Genomic DNA, 21,442 nt, shown 5'->3' on the forward strand with positions numbered 1-21,442 from the left:
GTTTGAGACAGGATTTAGAGCCAGATTCCTAGTCTAATTCAGCATGGCTTTTTTTACAATTTCCCACTTCTGTTCAGGTTTGAAGAACGTTTATGATACAGAAATCAGATCTGATAATTTCTGTAGAATTATAGAATGATAGGATGGTTTGGGTTGGAAGGGACCTTAAAGATTACCCAGTTCCAACCCCCTGGCCATGGGCAGGGACACCTCCCACTAGACCAGGCTGCCCAAGCCCCCATCCAACCTGGCCTTGAACACCTCCAGGGATGGGGCAGCCATAGCTTCCCGGGGCAACCTGTGCCAGCGCCTCAACTCCCTCATTGTAACGAGGGTAATGCCAGTCTGTCAAATAAAAGATACTGCTTCAACTTATAAACCTTGTCCAGCATGTGTCCATAGGCCATCATGGTAAAATAGCACTAGATATGAGGTACTGGAAGAATAGATCAAGCTGATACTTGATAACAATCTTCATTATTTACTGAATTGAAGCATGCATGCCAGCTCCCTGAAGAACAGTCTTTCTGTACTGTAGATAAATACTGTCCTATTTGCAGACTTTTGCAAAGCTTATTGACTGAAATGTATGTTGAAGGGAATTAAACTATTATGTGTATCTCCTTAATGTAGGCTTTTTCTGGCTGGATTTTGACTACAGAAAGATTTAATCTGTCTGTAAGTTCTTTTCTGTTTTTAATGGAAGCTTATTCTCTTTAGCATTGTTTGCTTTACTTTAATGACTCATAAAATTAATTCTATTTTATTGGGTTGTTTTTAGAACGGAATTCCTACAAAAAAATATTGGTGGTGCAGATCTGACCTATGTTAATACCTTGGAAGAGTATGAATATTTCAGCCAACTGCCTCTTCAGTGGTTCCTCGTTAGCATCTGAAGTGCACGCTGCTGCTGTTAATGGAGATAAGAGTGCCCTCCAAAAGCTAATAGCAGGTAAATGTTTTCATTGTAGATGCATTTGGATTACTTCAGAACTAAAGCTATTTGATTTTGACTTGCTGCTCTAATGTTTTGAGTTATGTTTTCATTTCTTCATTATATGTATTACTAGGATAAATGTAGTCCTGAAAATAGGACTGATTTTTCTTAATCTTTATTATCTGTTGCCTTTGGTACTTCTGTGTGAAGCAAGATAGAAAATTGGTAAGTCATACAACCAGAAGAGCTATTCCCTGAAACGGGAGTCCTGAATTTGAAATTCTGGAAAAGTACTTTGGGATAAAGTTTTAGCCCCAAATCCTTATTTTTGGAATTATTGCTTTTGTGGGAAATTTGAGAAACTTGTTTTTACAGATCACTATAGTTAATGAAGTCTTGGCACTTGTTGTATTTGGGAACAAAATGAGCCAGCTCTGTTTGTCTCTTTGATTCTGTTACACTGTTTCTCAAGACAAATTAAAAGTAAGGAGAGAATGTGGTCCTATTGAATCTGAAGTGGCAAAAAAAAAATTGCCATCCGTTAAAAAGCCCAGGATTTCACCTTCCCTCTGTGTCCAGGAGCTGTATAGCCTTCCAGTTTAGTATTTTTAAAAAGCAGTATGTGTTCTATGTTCTCAAAACAATCTTATATATATTTGGAAGGCTCTGGTACCATAGGCAAAGACTATAATTTTCAGAGTTTCTGATTCTATGCAATTCCAGCTGATACTGTTGAAGTTTTATTTGCTCAGCATTTTTTTGCAAACCCTATTCCAGGAGCTTGGTGAGGGTAAAGGACTGTGAAATGATAAGAAACTTATAGAGTCAAAAGACACTCAGAAGTGATTTGACTCAAATAGGGCAGAAAGTTTGAGGGAACTGAATTTACAGAAGACCCACTGGTTGAAACAATTTTTTTTTGTTGGGCCTTCAACTTTGTTTTATCCTTTGATAGCTCGAACATACACTGACTGTCTTAAACGCTGTCTGTTCACTATTTTGTAAAACAATTTATAAACAACATATGAGTAGCTGATATGCAGATGCTGCGAGAAATCTGTGGGATGCAGTTACAAAGTAGTTTTAAATACTTGGGGTATTTTAACACTTGGGATACTTTAAATACTTCACTCTGCCTTCCTATGGGGGGAGGGGAAAAGTCTGAGCTTTCAAATCTTGGCTAACGACTAGAAGCCACAGTAAAGAGTTTTTGCTGACATGAGTATGTTTTAATTTCACAGCTTTAAGATGTGAAACAAAGGAACAAGTCCTTCTCTGTTGCTGGTGCACCTTGTCAAATATACCACAAAACAGCCAGATATAGAAATCACTGTTCTTTTAATGGCAATCATGCAGCAAAAAAATAAAAAATGCTGCGTGCTATTTTTATGTGGGAGAGAGAACTGCATAATCCTTGCAGGCTTTGCTATAACAGCAAAATTTGGCTTTTCTACTTTGTTGTATTTTGACAGGATATGACATTTTACTTTTGCTAGGGCAGGACGGAAAAAAAAGTATTGCGTAGCAGAAGAAGAATGCATCAGAGTAATATTTTTAGCTATTTACCGGGCACTGCCGAAAGTATAACTTGATGCCAGAAGTAAATTGAGTAATTGGTGTTATTCACTGAACTCCATGAGTGCACTCAGCAGCAGCAGCTAATTCAGGACAGTACTTCAGCGTTACGCCCGCGTATTCTGGATTGCTTAACAGCATTCTCCTAACACAGGCAAGCTTTGCATTCTGATTATGTGGCTAATGGTATATGCAGTAGCATAAAATCCGACTTTCTTCTTTTAGGGAGGGCTTTTCACCCCTAAATTCATCATTTTTTTCCTCTTTGAGTTTTCCCCATTCAGTTACTAATGTAGGAGGCGCATAGAAGCTGGTTGAACAGTCTCTCAGAGCAGTCCCTCTGACCTGTTTTGTGATTTTTCCTTTTCCCATCTGTAGCTTGATGGAGCATGTGTGACTGTATACAAACATATACATTGTATTTGCGTGTTAGTAATGAGTAGGATGAACATGTGTAATCTGCCACCCAATAGCCTGGGAATTTAAAGGATCAGATGTTTGAAATAATACACTGTGTTCTGGATACTGTGTTCCTTTTGACATCCTATACCAATCACAGACATAAATAGACAGAATCAAAAGTAAGTAGAAAATTTATGTAGAGAAAGAGGGCTTTGGAACAGTGTGCCTCTTTGTTAACCACTGTTGTTGCTTGATTACTAGACTTTCTAAACAGCCTGTGGGTTAAATACTATAAAGCAACTCTTGAGTTGCTCTTCATGGCTAGGTAGGACCTGAATCAGTGTTACTAAGCTGGATTTTGTAACTCTTGGCTGGTGGATACACGGATAAGCAACAGCACCTACTCTAGTTGCGTACTTTAAACATGATGAAGGACACTAAAATGAAACTGTTTGCTAAGAAGAATCTGATGATTAGTCTAAAGACTATACTCCTTGTTTGCAGTGTGAAACAAATGCAAAAGTGCTTAATAAAAGAAAAACTTTAGGAAGGCAAAGGGAAGGGAGCATGGCTAAATGGCAGTTTAACAGTGGGTTCTAAAAGCAAGCAGGTGTTCCTCAAAAAACATAACCTGTGTCTGAGGAAGGAACGTAGATGAAGGTCAGGAAAATACTTTTTTTAAAAAAAATAATTTGCTACAGGCATAAAAATTAGTTGTAAAACTAGTGGATTGTCAAGGTGAAGGGGCGCTCAGGGAAGACAAGGCCATGGATGAAGAACAAAAAATAAATTTGCTATATCTGCATTGACAGAAGATTTGGAAAAGTTCATAAACCGTTTTATTACAGTTTAGGAAGTGTTCTCGGTGTAAATCACAATTTCAACGTGTGAGAAGTTGTTACAGAGTAAATCATGAGAACAGCATGGTATTCACTCAACCGTTTTAAAGGAACTCTGAAATTAAGTGAGTGAACAAATGATTGCTGTAACTGCCAATATATACCGCTTAAAAGTGGGGTTTTTGTGTGAGGCTTGGTTAGTAAGAAATTAATCCTTGATATTCCCCTTGATTCAGATTTAATCTGCTTAACACTTATGCTGGGTGAATCAATAGAAATTATAATTGAGATGCAATTACTGGTTATGTAGATAAGTATAATGCTGAGGGAGAGTCAAGATTGTGTTTGTAAAGGAGAAGCGTGCCTTTGCTGGAGTTTTTTTGAAGCATCGACAGTCATGCAAACAAGGGAATATTTAAAAAGAAAAATTAACTTAGCCATTAATATTCCATGTTCCTTGAGTAATTCTAGATGGCGTAGCTACATGGGAGATATATTTAGGGTTGAGATGTGTAGGATAGTTGATAACCAAGAATTTATAGGTACTAGTTTCTAAGCGGTGACATAAACGAAGTACGAAACTTCGTAGTGAAGGATGCATGCTGGTTCAGGGTTTGGTTTGTTCGTTGGTTTTTTTTGACTGAATAGGAATACGGTGTTTTGATTTTTTTTAATAAGACCTCAGACTTCTTATTTAGTTTAATTGCTGCCTTAGTAACTGTATCAATTCAAGAAAGCTTGAGAAGTGTTTGAGTAGTTTTCATACTGTAAGGCACCATGAAATAAATAATGGTATTGATGTAATATTGACTTGTTTATGCTTTTTAAATAAACATTACTGTGAGTAGGCTTCAAAGCTTTTAGCTACAGTGATCACAGGTTTCAGAATGACTATCTGGTTTACTTGCTGTTAGTGTTTTTTTAAAGTAATCTTTGCAGCCAAGACCTGTGTAACTACTTAAAAATTATTTATAATTACACTGCTGCAGAATGTTACTGGTGATAGGTGTATTTATGGAACTCATGTTCTATGAACGTGTTTTTTTCTGTAATTATGTTTTGAAACGTCCTATAAATGTCAGTAAAAACAGGGTGAAAAGCAGTAACTTTGCATTTATCTTGTACTCCTTTATTTTGATCACACTGGCAATCTATAATAAGAAAGTGCTACTTTAAATTAAAGTATCCTTTTAATAAGAAAGTACTTCTCTTAGATACTCGTGGGCTTAATTGTTTCATGTGATTTGGTTGGGTTTTTTTAGGAAACTCTGAGCTGAAAGATAAAGAGGACCAATTTGGAAGAACTCCACTTATGTACTGTGTATTGGCTGACAGACTGGACTGTGCAGAGGCGTTGCTGAAGGCTGGAGCTGATGTTAATAGAGCTGATCGTAGCCGAAGAACTGCACTCCATCTTGCTGCACAAAAGGTAATAACATTAAAAGTGCTCAGCCATTGTATAAACGTACAGCATTCACAACAGGTATGAAGAAGATTTTCTTGTATTGAGTGTGTTCTATCTTTAGAGGTTTTTGTTATTTTAGAGGTGAATAATGCTATGAGTTTTTTAAAAGTTGGCCCATCCCAAAGAAAATTTTGAAGGGTTATTTTTTTTATTTTTTCATGTTTTCACTCAAGTGCATTTGTAGCTAGCTGCAGAGACAGTATAATTCATTGCTGTTTTAAGAGCTTGCACTTTCTTAGGAAAAACAGTTCTCATCTATTTTGGGATATTGAGTAAGTAAAGACTAAGTAAAGACTAAAAGTAAAGACTAAATTGACTAAGTAAAGACTAAATTCTGTACACTCTGATACTCCTTAGAATGTTGCCATTAATATCAGTGGATATAAGGCCATATACTCTTAATTATTAATGCTGTATCAGAGACTTTCAAGGATATGGAATACCAAATTATTTCCAGGAGTAGGAGGGAAATATATTACTGTCTATTTTTCTTTCTACAATGTCAGTCTATAGTATCGTCTAATTACGTTGTTCCACTGAAGAGGTGCTAAGTGAAGTATTCAACAATAAAATAAAAGATAATTTTAAGTGTAACTTCCAAGCTGAAATATATTTTGAGTGCGTTTAGAGCTGAAGGAAGTGTCCACAGTTACAGGAGAATGAGCAAACTTCTGACAGAAGGAAAGGAAAGGAAAAATAGGTGAGTTGGCTAGCTAACCAAGAAGGTTGAGTTCATAAACTATGAAAAAGACTCCACAGAGAAGATTAAAAATTCAGACTGAAAGTAACACCTTTTATCTACTATTTTACCTTTTATGGCATGTTTAAAACTAACTGCTCAAAAGTTAAAATTATTTTGTCTGTGTAAGCTGTGTCTTTCGGTACCACTTAGAGTGCCTGCCATGGTTTTTCTAGGAAACCATTTCTATTTATAATAACTTGTCCCCTGTTTGTAATCATTCACAATTCACGTTATTCAGATGTTTTATATACTTTTAAATATACTTTGCATTTTATTTTGTTTCATTTTAGTTAGGTTTATGTAAAAGTAGCTATAATATAGTCACAGTATTTAGTAAGGAGATACTTTAGTGAGGAGACTTTAGTAAGGAGAGCGATATCTGCAATTAAACAGAGAACCATTTGGGAAAATTAAAGGATTATAGGATGACATTGTTCATTTACACTTGCATGGGAGTTCCTAAGGACTGTATGTTCTGTGCATCTCTTAATTCCCAATAAATGATCATTTAATATTTAAAATTTACAAATTCCTTAGGTAAAAATGTTAACTATTAAAAACCAATGTGACTGCATTCTTGAAACGTGTACAGTAATGCACTACATTATTGGACCATCGTCATAATTAGTTACAGTATGTTATATTTTAAATCGGCAAATTAATCTATTTGTTTACATACCACACACCCTGATGAAATATTTCAGTTATCATCATAACCTTGTTTCTAGTGTAGCAGGGTTATCTTGATATTTCTAAGTGATCGACTTACTGTGAATGCTGTTTCACAAATAGGTATTTCATAAACATATGAATGTCAGTGACTTAAGAAATGGCTGTAAGATACCATACTTGCCCGGTGATCATACAGGTTTTAGATTTTATGACCCAGTAGGCACGTAAATATCTTAATCATATTAAAAACTTAATTTTAAAAATTGCATTTTCCCTAGGTTTTTAAAATACATTTTAATGTATTAGAACAGTGTAAATTCTTGTTTAAAACTTTGTCTGTACTCATATTGTGGGTGTTTTTACTGCAGCTTTTCAAGGCAAGAGATATTTTGCCTTAGCACGCTGTCGATTAACTGCATGTGCTCTCCATTACCTTCATGCCTTGCTGCAATCATGAAAGGGCAGTTTGTACCACGTGATACTTAGACCATCTTAGATGTGTCTTCAGTTGACAGTGCAACTGAAAAAAAAAAGGTACTGTCTTTACTTCATGCAGTTTTAGCAGAAGATTTTGTGCAGTCACCCAGTTATTGTGTAATGTACTAAGTAGATGTGATTCACTCCGTAGCCACGCAAGTGCTTGTGCCATCATAGTACTGGGGTGGCAAAACCTGGTCAGGAGGCAGCTCTTGCAGCTGTTTTGCGTTTGGCTGAATGCTTAGCAGTCCTGTAAAACTGGATTCTGTGCCTTCTGAGCGGTTACTCACTATTGATGTCACCTTACGAAATTAACATTTCATGTGTGTAAAATATTGCCTTCAGTCTTTCCTTATTAGTATTTTAAGATCTGAATTTCTATCACGAATGCTTTCTGCAATATATATAAAATTAATATAAAATTCAAAATGAAATAAAAAATAAAATTAAAATTCAAAACCACTTCATGTTCCATGTAATTTGGGCTGTTTAAATAATGATTTGCATTCTTCTTATTCCTCTCTGGTATATTTTGTTTATGTATTCCTTTAACAAAAGGGCTATTTTTTTTCCCCCAAAGTAAAACAAATAATTTTCCTCAGTAACTAATACTGAGATTTGACTTTCAGACAGAAAAAGAAAAATACCGTGAGATAACCTGTTTCCCAAGTTTTATTGTCAGTGTTGATTAATCATCAATCTGCATATTAACCAGGAACATTTCATAGGTTTTTTTGTGTTCAGGTTTGTGATTCAGTCATTCACTGTCCTGCACTTCTTCAGAGCAGGTTTACATGTCTTTCTGAATCTCCATTCTTTTGGAAGTCAAACAAATGCCACAGAAAGGCAGTGCGTGGAGAGTTTGGATTCCTAAATTGCATTAGAGTTGTATCCTAATTTTCATTTTATTTGAAGAGAGAAGTTAAGATTAATGCATAGACTTCTATGTGCAGCCAGTGAAGAGGCAGGAAAAAGAAGACGTTTTTCCATGCACATGTTCTCAACTAAAGCAGATGAATGTAGAACGCAGTTAGGTTTCCTGAGTAGGAACCTTTGTCTCTAGGCACTCAAATCACTTTTGCTATTTTCTGCCATCTCTTGGGACTGCTTTTGGAACACTTCACTCATGATTTTGCAGCAGACTTCCTGAGGGCTAGAATTTGTTGGCAGAATATTTGAGTCTCTTTAGGTTATCATTCTACTACTATCTTTGCTGTATTTGGGAGCTGCAGAACTGTCTCAGAGGCAAAAAGTTTGTGAGAAGATATTCTTTGAGTGCCAAACAGAAAGAATGATTTAGCAGTCTTGGACAGAAGGAAGCTAAATGTTTTCCTTCATGTGTTTATATTCAAGAGGATGACTCTCCCATCAGTAATTACAGATATCGAATGAAAAATTGGTTTCATTCTCTGCAGGATGCTTTTTGCCTTTTCTCTGTCAGAGAATCTTGCAATACTCCATTCCCTCAGTATCAGCTAAAAATACAGCAGATGTAAAGTTCTTTCCTTTGTTTTTCTCCAGCATCAAATAACTGTGTTAAGGTATTGATAGAAATACCTGCTCACCTGTGATGAAGCTATTCCCATATTTCTGTCTGGAGACTTCAGTGGTAAAGAGACTGCCAGTTCATGCCTTTCAGTCATAGTAAAATAACTTGCATGGGGTTTTTTATCCCTGTTACAGAAAAAACATTCAGAAATATAGCATAGTCCTGATTTCAGTCATAAGTCATCAGCATTAAGTAAAATTAATTAGAATTCTAATTGCCATTCTTCTCCAGGGTGGATTTCTGGTTGGGTAGGACTTAAACAGCTGTAACATCATTGCATTAACACCTGCATAATTAGCTTCTGACTACACCTATGTGATTTACAAGTCTGGCTATAATTGGTGAATGTGTGTATAAGTATACACATGTACATACCAGCTCTCTATTATATTTTATTTTTATTTTTAACTTACATTTCTCTGCAAGTTTTACGCTTAAATATATTGTCTGCAGAATAACAGACTTCTGCTCCCATCATGACTGTTATTACTGTTGCATAAGGATTTTGTTTCATAAAAGCATTTTTTCTAGTCCTTCAAAATTCTAACAATCATCCAGTGTGTAAAATTCAAATTCTCATTTGTTGGTAACACTGAATACTTACTAAATTACAAGTAAAGATTACAGCATTACCCAAAATGTCATACAAAACATTATCTGATGTGATAGAGTCTCTTGCAGTGGTTCCTTAATGCTTCATCCTTTCCTAATGGCACCTCTAACTCCTTTTTAATTAGTTATTTTGTTACTTGCAGTTGTGTAGTTGATCTCCTCCCAGGTATTCTGGTGCATTCAAGTACTTTTGCTTTGTGTCCCACAAGTGTTCTACAAGCCATCTTTCTGAATGTTGAGTTGTCAAAATAGCTCTCTTCTGCTTTGGATGTCAATAAACAGTATCAAAATTTCTTGCTTTATATAAATGCTCTTCATAATTTCTGTCAAAATTATTTCTGATAGCATAGCTGGGCATGGGCTGACCCGTGCTATTCAGGTTCTTCCAGTTCCAGAGGTTTCAACATAGTTAAAAAGTGAAGATGATCTGATGATTTCAGTAAACCTATCTAATGCAGTTTTGATATCTCAGTCAGCTTTACCAGTTAATGAGGAAACTGAAGTCTCAGAATTCAGATTCACTGTGTCATCTTTGTCTTGCCATGCTTCGTCCAAATGGCTTTTATCACTGGATCATGTCTACAAAGCAATAGTTACCTGGAAAGGTGTATCAAGTTCCCAACAAAGGGTTCCTGTAACTGTCTCAGACTTTATTAATGTCATTCTGGACTATTTGCAAGATGTATGAGTTAGGATGTTCCTTTACTTATCGGTCCACATAGCCACCTTCTTTTCTAGCACAATAAGCATAAATGTTCACATGCCTTTCCTCGCAGAAAGTTGCTCAAGGCAATAAGGTAGGGCCGGAAGTTTCAGCTGTTAATACTACTTGAAATAGCAACACTTTTTGAAAACAACTGTGGTTATACACCAATATGATAACCTTTGATGAATGGTTTCTTAATGATAATAATGATGTTCTTAATGATAAGTCTTCCATTTGATGATAGGCATCCTTTGTATTACAGCTTGTAAACTTCACACATACGTTGGTCTAAAAAAGGCTCTTAGCATGAAGAAGGAGCCAGAAAGTTAAACTCTGCTTAAACATAACATAGAATCATAGAATCATAGAATAACCAGGTTGGAAGAGACCCACCGGATCATTGAGTCTAACCATTCCTATCAAACACTAAACCATGCTCCTTAGCACCTCGTCCACCCGTGCCTTAAACACCTCCAAGGAGGGTGAATCAACCACCTCCCTGGACAGCCTGTTCCAGTGCCCAATGACCCTTTCTGTGAAGAATTTTTTCCTAATGTCCAGCCTAAACCTCCCCTGGTGGAGCTTGAGGCCATTCCCTCTTGTCCTGTCCCCCGTCACTTGGGAGAAGTGTCCAGCACCCTCCTCTCTACAACCTCCTTTCAGGTAGTTATATATGCCTTTTCTCTCCATGGAAAATATTCGAAGTATACTACAATGCAATTTGAGATGGTGGGGTGAGAATGATCGCTAGAAATTTACATTGCAGAGATCTATGTATGTTAGTCATTTAGATCACTTTTGAAGTGAATGCACTTTAGGGTGCAGTTCATTCACCCTAAAGTATAGATGAATACCTTAGGACACATGAACTAGCTCGGTTATCCTTTTAGGCATCTGACTGAGGTGGGTTTTGATGTTGTTAATGTTCAAATTGACAAATGAATCTCACCCAAAGCATACACTGTTTAGCAAGTCATCTTTTTTCAAGTCTTTCCGCACATCCTTTCAAAAGCTTAAAAAGGAGAGGTCAAGTAATTAACTTCAGAAAATTTAAATTGAAAAAAAACAATGTAACAAAAAGACCCCCAAACCTACCAGAAAATTATACAAATTATTGCAGGAATGCACCTGTGAAGATCACCATAGAAGTTTCAAAGGAAATTTGTGGCTTCATGAACATGGATGTAATTTACAGAGGGCTGAAACAGTGACTGATTGCAACAGAAGTAAAATCATTAACATAATTTGCCAGTGGTTTCACACTGACGAATTGTATTATTACGTGGGCGCAGATCATTTAAGCTTGTAGAACTTAGTTTATTATGAAATAAATGTCCTGTGGAGACAGATATGAGTACTGGGATTGCGATATAACGACAGGCATTCATTTTCACTTGTAAGTGTTCTGGCAGCAATTTTCTTCTAAACTTAAATGGCAACTTGCTTAAACACACACATGTGATACTTATGAACAGAAGTTTTTCTACATACCTAATTTGCCTGTATATGATTTTTTCATTTATCTTTGAGTAATTCCAGTTTAATGTAAGGAAAAAAAGCAGGTCTGCTTCTTTCAGAATTCCTCACAGAGGATGCTCTCTCATTAGCAATCTGTTTACTCTGGGGAAGTAACAGTCTTTATGAATTCCCCAGGCACAGCCTTTTGTGATAACAAGGATAGAAGAAAAAATTCAAAGGTTTTGGTGTTAGATGCTAATAATATGCACTTAAACTGATCCGTCATGATGCTTAACTGTCAGGAGGATATTAGTTTTGATCTGGGGACAATTAATACCACCCCAATGGGAAAAGGCGGATTTCATTATCACACATTATCTAAAAGCATTAAATATTCTGTAGATTATGTTAATTCATCGCTGACACTGTTATTGATAAATAACAGTTCATCCAGGTTGCAGTGTAAAGTAGGAGGGTATATATTAATGATCTTTAATTGTAACTTTCCTTAAACTACAAAAACTTGTTCCTGTTTGCTCACTAGTAACCATACAGGTAAAGAAGGAGGTAAGAAACGGCAGCCTGTGGAAGCATACAACACGGCAAAAAGTCAGAAACAGAAGGTAGTCTATAGTTCACTTATTTTATGAAAGCTTATTCCCAAGACTTATCTGGTGAGTACAGTCAGAGTAGTCCAAGATCCCCCAAACCAGAATATTAGTTCTCATTTCTTGTCCAAGTAAAACATGTTTGTATTCAAAGCTCCTGAGTAAAACTTACCTGGGAGCAAACTTATACATTTTTTCCCTCACCACCTTTTATATGATGTATTTCCTAGAGCTATAGTCTCTCAAATCATTCATAAGGTATTATTTGAACTGAAAAAAGAGCATGTGCACTTCTATCTTTCTTTCCCCATCTGTATGATGAAAACAAATAATCACCATGCCTTTCAGAGATGGTGGTGGTCTGTTCATGTTCTTTCTTGCCTCAGCTGTTACTCTTTTATGATGTTCCCACTTAAGTGAGAGCTCATAATGAGTGATATTAATTCTTTGCCTGTTGGTTCATTAAATATGAATGAGCTTTGCATTCTTTCTGTCATATTTTCATATCAATATATGATTTAAATAAATCTGAAAAATATGAACAAACCAAGGTGTGAAACAGGAATGCTGGCCAACCAGCCAGAGGAGGTGATTTTTTTACATGCATTAGTATAGTTTCCTCTATGTTTAATTAAGCCACAGACAATAAATGTGATACAAATGTTTTCTTATGTTTCCCAGACTAAGGGTTCTTTCTAGTGAGCGTAGCCTGAAGATGCTCAGAGGCAGAAGGCACAGTTCCTTGTATGTGATTTTTATGTACTGTATTACAGACAAGCTGACCTAGCTACCAAAGGGTTGAAGCTGCTCATGGCCTTCCCCTGACCCCTTTTCGCAACTGTAGAACTGCTCACTGTTCAGTGAGTTGGCAGAAAATGAACTCCACAAAATAACAATTCGTTTTCTGCTTGTTTAACACCAGTCCTCATGGTCCCAAGTGCTTCTCACCATTCCTTGTGCTGATGCTACTGTTGATCTGTGCTGTAGCCTAACTGAAATGATTAGAAATAACTACAGGAAAAGTTTAGGAATTAAAAACTCATGTTGTTACCAGTAATTTTATTTCCAATATGGTCCCCAAGAAATTTATGCTACTACTGAGGAAGAATAATAAAGCAGCAAAAGACTGTACAGGGCTGGAACTTCCCAAGTGAACCTTGACGTCTTGAAAAATATTCTTGAAATCTTAGATAAGAATTTAGCAGCGTTCCATTTTAGTTGAGGGAGGTCAAGGATACTCTTTTGAAGTTTTTATTGTGTGATAAATAGCAGCTGTGGCTTTCTTTCAGGGTCTTGTATGTCTCTATACTTCAGCTGCAGGCTGTTCTTTAGATTTCATTAGTACTTCCATTTGTCTCTTCATTGATCTGTCTTGATTTAGGGATCAGTGAGCAAAACGTTGAAGTAAACTGGTGATCTTGAAATCATTAAGAATCATTAAGATTGAAAAAGACCTCCAAGACCATCCATTCCAACTATCAGGCCAACACCACCATGCCTACTAAGCCATGTCCTGTAAGTGTGACATCTACACAGTTTTTTTCTCTGAGCAGCCTGCTCCAATGCTTCACAGCTCTTTTGGTAAAGAAATCTTTCCTAGTAAAGAAATCTTTTCCAGTCTAAACCTCCCGTGGCACAACTTGAGGACATTTTCTCTCATCCTATCACTTGTTACTTATGAGAAGAGACCACATTTTGCTACAACTCCTATTCAGGTGCTTGTACAGTTGTAAATGAAAGTATTGATCTCTTCTCATGAAACTCAGTATTTCCACATAGCTCCAGGGCATCTTAAATTTCATTGTTTCTCCACTGAAATGTGCAGGGCAGCTTAGAACATGTTTGTACACAAAAAATAATACAAGATAGAAACACCTTGCCAAGCAACACTAGACATTAGGAGAATGGTCAGAAAATTGCCTTGTGTGTTCTTCAACTTCAGAAATTCTGTATCTTAATTCATTAGTGCATCACAGATGTGAAGGTGAGGGAAAGCTTTCCAAGCCAAGTTATAGAACGTTATAGAGCGGCGTAATTGGAGCCCAGCATCCTGTGGGTGCTTTAGCTTCCAGTAAAAAGCCTGACAGTAGTTTTCCTGAAATGGAAAGGTTGATTTGAACATTATTTTGCAAGGTGATTATGTGGTTCTAATATTTTCAGGCAATGTATTTACAGCTCGTACACTGTTATTCCTTGTAGCAAGGTAAGAGCATGCACATTGCTGGTTGCTCATTAAGTGGTAGTGGTATCCAGCAATCATCTGCCTCTGCTGTCAAACTGTGGTTAAAATACAGCCAATTCTCTTGTTTGCAGAAGAGAAAACTGTAGGAATTCTGTTCGACAAGTCAGGTTTCAGCTGCACAGGAGATACTGAGGCATTTGAATCTGATTTCTCACTGTTTTTTTTATTAGTATAAAATCACAGCTTAAGACAAGGTTACGCAAAAATTTACATGCCAAAGTAGCTCTTTTGACTTCAAGATCAGAATTTCAGAGTAGATAAAGATCAGACTCTGTCTCTACAGAGGCTGCACTGGTAAATATGGTATAAATGTCTGTAGGCTATGGCACATGTAAAATTGACTCAAATTATTTTGTAACTGTAACTAAACTTGCTTATGTTTATAAACTGTGTTTGAAAAATATTGCTTGCAATTTGTGACTGCCTCCCTGAATATACTCACTTTGCAGCAGTCATTTTGAGTATCAAAAGAACTATCACATGGCGAAGCAAAAAAAGTAGTGTCTGTCATTGTCTTTGGACAGAAATGGACTGTGAAAGAACAAATAAAGCTGGCTGAGGCACTAGAATGCATTGTACTAGAAATATTTGACAGGTTTGCTCTATAGCCTGTGGTAGAAAGAATGCTTTTATCTACCTCCACTTGTAATAGCAAAATAGTCTTTTTTCCACATTTAGAATAGTAAAAGCAGAAGGTGAAGGTGGATGGAGGAGGTTTAAAGAGAGGGTTTGCAGCAGGAGCACTTGTGGTGTATTTAGACAAATACTACAGAGTAGAGTATATTTGTGTGGAAAGGGATGGGCTCAGTGTAGTGCCTTCTCTTTTACATGCACATGAAGTGGTGATCTCTAATTGCCTGGGACAGCTGATGACTGGCAGCTCTCGTTTTAGCATCCCTGTTTTGAAGGATTTTGTTTTGAGTGTGAGAGTTACAAACCTAATATTAAAGTAGAACAAAGAATAAACACGTCTAAGGTTTTTGTGAAGATGAATGGGTTAACTCTCACTCTGTATAAAGGATATTCAGATATGATTCTCAGGAAGGCATGTCTTCTAGGACACAACTTGGAAAACATAGCAGTATGTGATTTCTGGATCTGACCTATAACAATGGGAAAAAAAATCACATTTATCAAGAATAGTTGTCATAACCCAAGTATTACAAATAATTGTTGCAGAAGAAAACTCAGAAATAATCGTAGAATCATAGAATGTCCTGTGTTGGAAGGCCCCCACAAGAACCATCAAGCCTAGCTCCTGCCCCTTCATAGGACAACCCTGTGTCTGAGGGCGTTGTCCAAACGTGCCTTGAATATTGTTGGGCTTGGTGCCATTACTGCTTCTCTGGGGAGCCTGATAATAGGAAAGCCAACTCATCAGGTTAATAAAGCCTAATACTTAGACAAAGACATTTACAGGTTTTTCTGATACAATTAGAAATTATGAAGAATTTTACTTCACTACTTGGCAGCCTGACCAATCCCCTAGTATAATGGATTTTAGCCATCATGGTTGAAGATTTATTTTTAAAACCCCAAATGAGAATACTTTTAATGAACTAAATAAAATAAAACCGGAAAACCAGGAAAGCAATGTGTATTCCTTCCCTATGTAAGCAAGGTACATGTCGAAAGAGAATTCGAATCTGCTAAATAAGAACAGACCATAGCAGTGAATAGAATCTAGAAAACTTAGGTGGTTTGTAATATAAACAAGAAGGGATTTTTTTTTCATGCTGGAAAACCTGAGCAGCTCCTGAGAACACCAGCATAGGCATCAGCGTCTTTGTGGGAAGAGGAGTTGGGAATGAGCGCGCGGGGTGCCAGATCCCAGCGCCACTAGCGGGGCGCTGTCGGCATGGGTGGGCAATGCGGGGCTCGGTGCTGGGAGCCGTTGCCCCATCTGGGCTTGGAAGGGTCAGAATGGTATGGAAAATGAGCCTTATTGCTGCAAATGAAAACAGATCTGCTACATGGTACACAGCATTATTTGGAAGTTTGAATGTTTGTATTCTCCTTGCAGAGTTTTGTTGTATTTTTGGTGCATCTTAAAGCAGTTTAGTAGTCATTTAAATTTATTATTAGAAGTGTTTCATACGATTTCAGCCTATTGGTATTATTCCTAGTTTGCTGGAGTTTTGTGAGGTACAGCTTAGCTAAATATCATAGAACCATGGAATGGTTTGAGTCAGAAGAGACCTTAAAGCCCATCCAGTTCCACTCCCCCTGCCGTGGGCAGGGACACTTTCCATTAATCAGGTTGCTCAAAGCCCCATCCAGCTTGGCCTTGAAAATATCCTATAGGTTCATTTTTTCCTAAGGGCAATACTTAAGGGATCTGTTTGCCATTCATTCTAATATCTACATTTTGTGATATTACTGTACTGAAGTGCGCATCTGTTAAATTGTTTAATCATCTGTGTCTGATTGAACCAATTAATAAATATGTGTTCATCCACAAGAGTATTTTGTAAACCTTGATTGCTTTTCTCTGAACAAATCTTTTTTACACTGTTTAGATTGTTTTGAAAATAGCATTATGTTGTACTTGGGTATAGTTTTGTATATCTGTATGATGTAGGTGTTGCACAGTAACATTTTCCTCAGTTAAACTAGATTTTTCCAAACAGAATAGCAGATATTCTCGTCTTATTCCTTCTGTAGCTAAAGAAGCTTTTATTTTATTTAAGTTTTGATGCAATTTGGCTTAACGTTATTTTATTTTTAGCAAGCAATTTCTGAAGTGTAGGAATCACCTTGCTGGAAAATACATTCCTTTTGGCATAGTTGAGAAATCATCTGATTAATTATGGCAGCAGTGCTAACTGCTCCTTAACTGTTTCAAGAACTTGTGTATTTTTACTCACATTATTCTTCTGATTACATGATCTTAACAGTGTTCCCATGGTTGTGGTGTTTTATTTTTTATTTTAGTGTTCTCTTCCTGCTGTTTGTTGCATCAAACAGCTTCGGGTCAGGGAGTGTGCCTCTGATCTTGCTGCTAATGGGTTTGGGTAGTACTGCTGTAAAATAATAAATGTTCTTGCTGGTTTTTGGGTTGCCTTAGAGTGATGTGACTTGTGAGGTCCTGTGTTACTGGATACCTAGAAACAGGGATTTTTTTTTTTCTTGAGAAACAGTTGAAGAAAATTTATAATAATAAATTCAACTGATATATTCCTGGCTTATATCACTCCACTAAAAAGAAAGGAAAAATTCGTAGATATTAAATGCAACAACTGTAACATCTCTCTGTCATGTAGCTTGGTATTGGGATCCCTTTTTTTAATGATGCAGATCCTTGCCTGATAAGAATGCTTTGCAGCTCAAGCTTGGTTTTCTGGGGTTAATTTTCCCGGAGATTCTGCCTGGGCTGGAGAGAGCTCTGTACAAAGGGAGTCAGTACAGCCTAGTGGAGAGCAGAGTCACAGGCATTTGCATCTCTAGAATGTTTTTATTGACAAACGGTAGTCTGCTATTGACATTCGTGTCCCTTGATGATACTTCTATCCTAGCTTATCTTTGCTGGTCAAATGCCTTAATTGTTCTGGCCTTTAATTCAGTCAAAGTTGGAGCGGGAGTGGAAGAGAAAAGAGAAGGAACAGGTCTAACGGAGCATCAAGCTTGAGCTGTGAAGCTGCTGGCAACGATCAACCTGTCATAATGTTATGATTTGTTCATTTTTATACCATTTATTAGCCTTTACTTGTTGTGCCATTTGGCCTCCAGGGCAGATAAAGTGCTGTCTAATTTGGTAGGTTTGCTTCTGTCAGAGTGGCCTCGACAGAGAAGGTGTTAGCTGTAGTGACAAATAATCAATAGCTGTCGTTGTCATGAGGAACGTGAGTAGTTGGGCCTTTCATCTGGAGGATTAGAGGTCTAATTGGATTGAGAATAGGGAGGGTGGGCTGTTGGGTAACCCTGTCAGCTATGTTAAGCTGTCAAATGTCAACCTTCCTGAAAGGAAGAAGGGATGGTTAGCTTTCAGAAACAAGGAAGAAGACATATGAAAGCTTTTTAAAAAGTCATAGATAGAAAGTAGAGTAAGGTAACATGTGCTTTAACCCCTTCTTGTTTAATTATATACCTCTCCAGTTAATGAGGGTCCATGGTGTGCGCTCTCTCTGTCTCACTCTCTCTCACACACACACGCACACACAGAGACAGAATTTGTGTGAAATGGATTTGGCAGCGTGATACCAAACCAGACTGGTTCTATGTCTTGAGAAAAAGCCAGTTAGCTACTCAGATGGGGAATATAAATGCAAAAGTTTATGACATAGGAGAAAAAAATATCCACCAATGGAGGGAATCACTTAGCAGAAGCTATTAAGAAACTGAATATTTTCTTTTAATATTTTGTTTAAAGATTTGGCAGTCCAATAATATGAATAAGGGATTTTTTTATATATAAACAGTTGTTTCAGTGTTGATGGAAGAATAAATACTATGATCCAGTCCTGCTTTGGACAGTAAAATTGTCAGTTGAATTTTGTCTATATTTTCCTACAGTTGTTGCTTTTGATCCCTTCCTCTCCACCCATTTCTTGGAGAAAGATTTGAATTGTTCTAAAGAAGATAAATGCAATGAAAGAGCCGTTATGCTAGTAGAACAAATAATTTTTTTCCAGTAGGATTACAGCACTAATATTTACCTTACCAGAATAAACAATAGGACTAGATTGCAAAGGAGGAATTGTTTGTTCATAAAATTACTAAAATAGTGGTTTCTTTCTTTGTTATCTTACTTTGTCGTTCTTTTCAGAGCAAATCTTAACTATAACCACACCAGTATCTCCTTTCTCCATGTAACATGCTTTTTCTGAGATCTATAGTACCTGGCCAAAATTATCCTTCACATAACTGTCCATCTCTTACAAGGAGTTGGCATCTCTAACTGCTGATGACCTCGAAACAGCAGTTTTTAGAGGGGGAGGGAAAAAAAAACCCTTTATTTTGTATTGGCTAATTATTTTTTTGTAGATTTTTTTCTTCTTTGTTATAAGCTTGTAGATTTTTTGAGATCTCATAGATTTTTTTTTCTGGGTTTGATAATTTGTTCTATACTAGCGGTTTTACTATTGGTGTTTGATTTTGGATTTATTCCCCTCTTTTCTATACCACTTATTGATAGCCATTTGGACTCATGACAGGTTATTTACTGGTGGTCTTCTGTAAATGCTGGCAAGCCCATCCTTAATCTCAGTTTTATCTTCATAGGTGAGTACAATGCTGTATTTCAGAAGCAGAAGTCTTGAACATATTATGTTATCATGCTTCGATGGCTAAAGCGTCATGCCTTTTTCTCCCTATTAGATTGACTGCAGTGCTCCCAAACACACGTCTTTGTGTGAGAGTCTAGATTCATGGGTCCTGAATAATTTTTGCATTGCAGTTTGTTGTCTGTCAGATATTGTACCTCTGTCATTTCTAGTCTAAGCTATGTCCGAACTAAGCTTATAACTTTTCTCATAATCCAGTTTGATCTTTCATCTTTCTCTGGTTTGTTTCATTGCTCCCCCAGTGCTCACTTTATGATCTTTATATTTAGTTTTGAGTCTGTGTAATGAGATTTAATTACATTCAACCTTCAGATATAAGCTATGGAAAGACAGATGAAGAATTGAGATAATGGCCTGCTCTTGCAGATGTAATTGTGATGAAGACATCTGAGATCGCAGAGCTGCAAGAGAAGTTATGCTGCTGTGGCCAGGGTGTCTCCAGTATCCACAATATCCGTGATGCTTATCCAGTGTTTCTACACGGTGTTGTAGTCTGTGCTATAGAAGCACTGTGATAGAATGGGCTTTTTCCTTACAGTAAAACAAACCCTGGCCTATTTATTACTGGAAGATTTTTAATTTATATTATGTAGCTTATTAAAAATCTGCCCATTATTCTGAAAAATTGATTTTTTGGTCAAATTCCTGCTTTATTTTTATTCATTATGGTAAGAAGTGTGTCATGATTCAGTATCTTAATTTCTAGACCTTTACATGCTACCGAAATCCTTGTCCTTTTTTTTTTATTTCCAGACAGTTTCCTTGCCATGGCAATAATCTGTGATTTCCAAATTTGCCCCCTTCTTAATCCAGCTAGCACATCACCATTGGTGGTGTTTTCTTTCTATTCTCCAGCAATGTCTCAGCTATTTTTAGTAACCTAATTAGCTTACTTTCATTGTACAAACTGTTCTCTCTCATTTTCAAGCACATTCAAGTGAAATGTAATTTCACTTCTCTGCATCTCTGCTCTGCTTCTTGTCCTGTTAACTCTCCTCCCTTCCACCATTTGGCTTTATGTCTTCTTCTATGATGCTTCCTATGCTTGAAATAAGCTTTCATCATCCAGACTGCCAAAGACAATATTGTCAGGCCTGAAATGTATATTATATTCTCATACTAGTGCCTCTATTAAGCTGTCTTGACATCCAGCACTTCAAATTTCATTAAAAATAATAAGAAATGTTTCCAACTGCAGTGATTTTCTAAAAGACTTTGAAAATATGAATGAAGTGCAAGCTGTGGTGGCAGAACGTAGAGCAGCCCTGCTTGTGTTGTGTTTCCCCATGAAAAGGAACTAATTCTGCACAGCATATGGAATGATACCTTAAATATCTGTACAGCCAGCTGGTAGAAGTACTTTATTTTTAATCTATCAAATTCATGATCATACTTTTGTGAGTAAAATTTTAAAAACTACCTGGGCTGATGACATGCTCTTTATTACTTTTTCAGATCTTTTCTAAGTCTTCTGTAGTGATAATTTTTTTAGGCTGATATTGATGGATAAAATAATTCGTAAACCTATGAAGAAAGTCAGGTAAAAGAGTGAGAAGCTAAAGTGATCGTGTCCTAAGGAACATCCTAAGTGACCATATAAGGCTAAAAAAAGCAAAACTTAAACTCAGATATTTTGTTGGGAAGATGGACTAGAACTGATGAGGATGCAGACATTATTTAGGACAGCAAAGGCAAGTGCTTCATACAGGCATGAGCAGTGCTTTTTTACAGAACGTTATTACATGTTGCTTAATGTTTGTCTGTTCTAAGTTGACTTATTTATCCTGGCTTTCAACTGCTAAGTCTCTTTTACATCCTGTTATCAAATGGCACCCCCTCTCTCTCATTTTATTTTATTCAAAGGATAGGTGAAAAT

The 21,442-nt window shown here is 36.7% G+C and overlaps 1 protein-coding gene across 2 annotated transcripts in view; it reads left to right on the forward strand.

Annotated features, from left to right (window-relative positions):
• The first annotated feature begins 202 nt into the window (after positions 1-202).
• INVS (inversin) overlaps positions 203-21,442 on the forward strand; it is an 86,641-nt gene continuing 65,401 nt past the window's right edge. Inside the window, exons 1-3 of one of the 2 annotated variants that reach the window (XM_069853321.1) lie at positions 617-678; positions 782-952; positions 5,016-5,182. In XM_069853321.1, coding sequence (XP_069709422.1) covers positions 826-952; positions 5,016-5,182 — 294 coding nt within the window. In that variant the 5' untranslated portion in view covers positions 617-678; positions 782-825. Of the gene's footprint in view, positions 953-5,015; positions 5,183-21,442 lie in introns of both variants that reach the window. The other variant, XM_069853320.1, reaches the window with a different exon arrangement.

This window comes from Phaenicophaeus curvirostris, chromosome 3 (assembly GCF_032191515.1).
Source record: "Phaenicophaeus curvirostris isolate KB17595 chromosome 3, BPBGC_Pcur_1.0, whole genome shotgun sequence".
In the NCBI taxonomy this organism is placed as follows: Eukaryota; Metazoa; Chordata; class Aves; order Cuculiformes; family Cuculidae; genus Phaenicophaeus; species Phaenicophaeus curvirostris.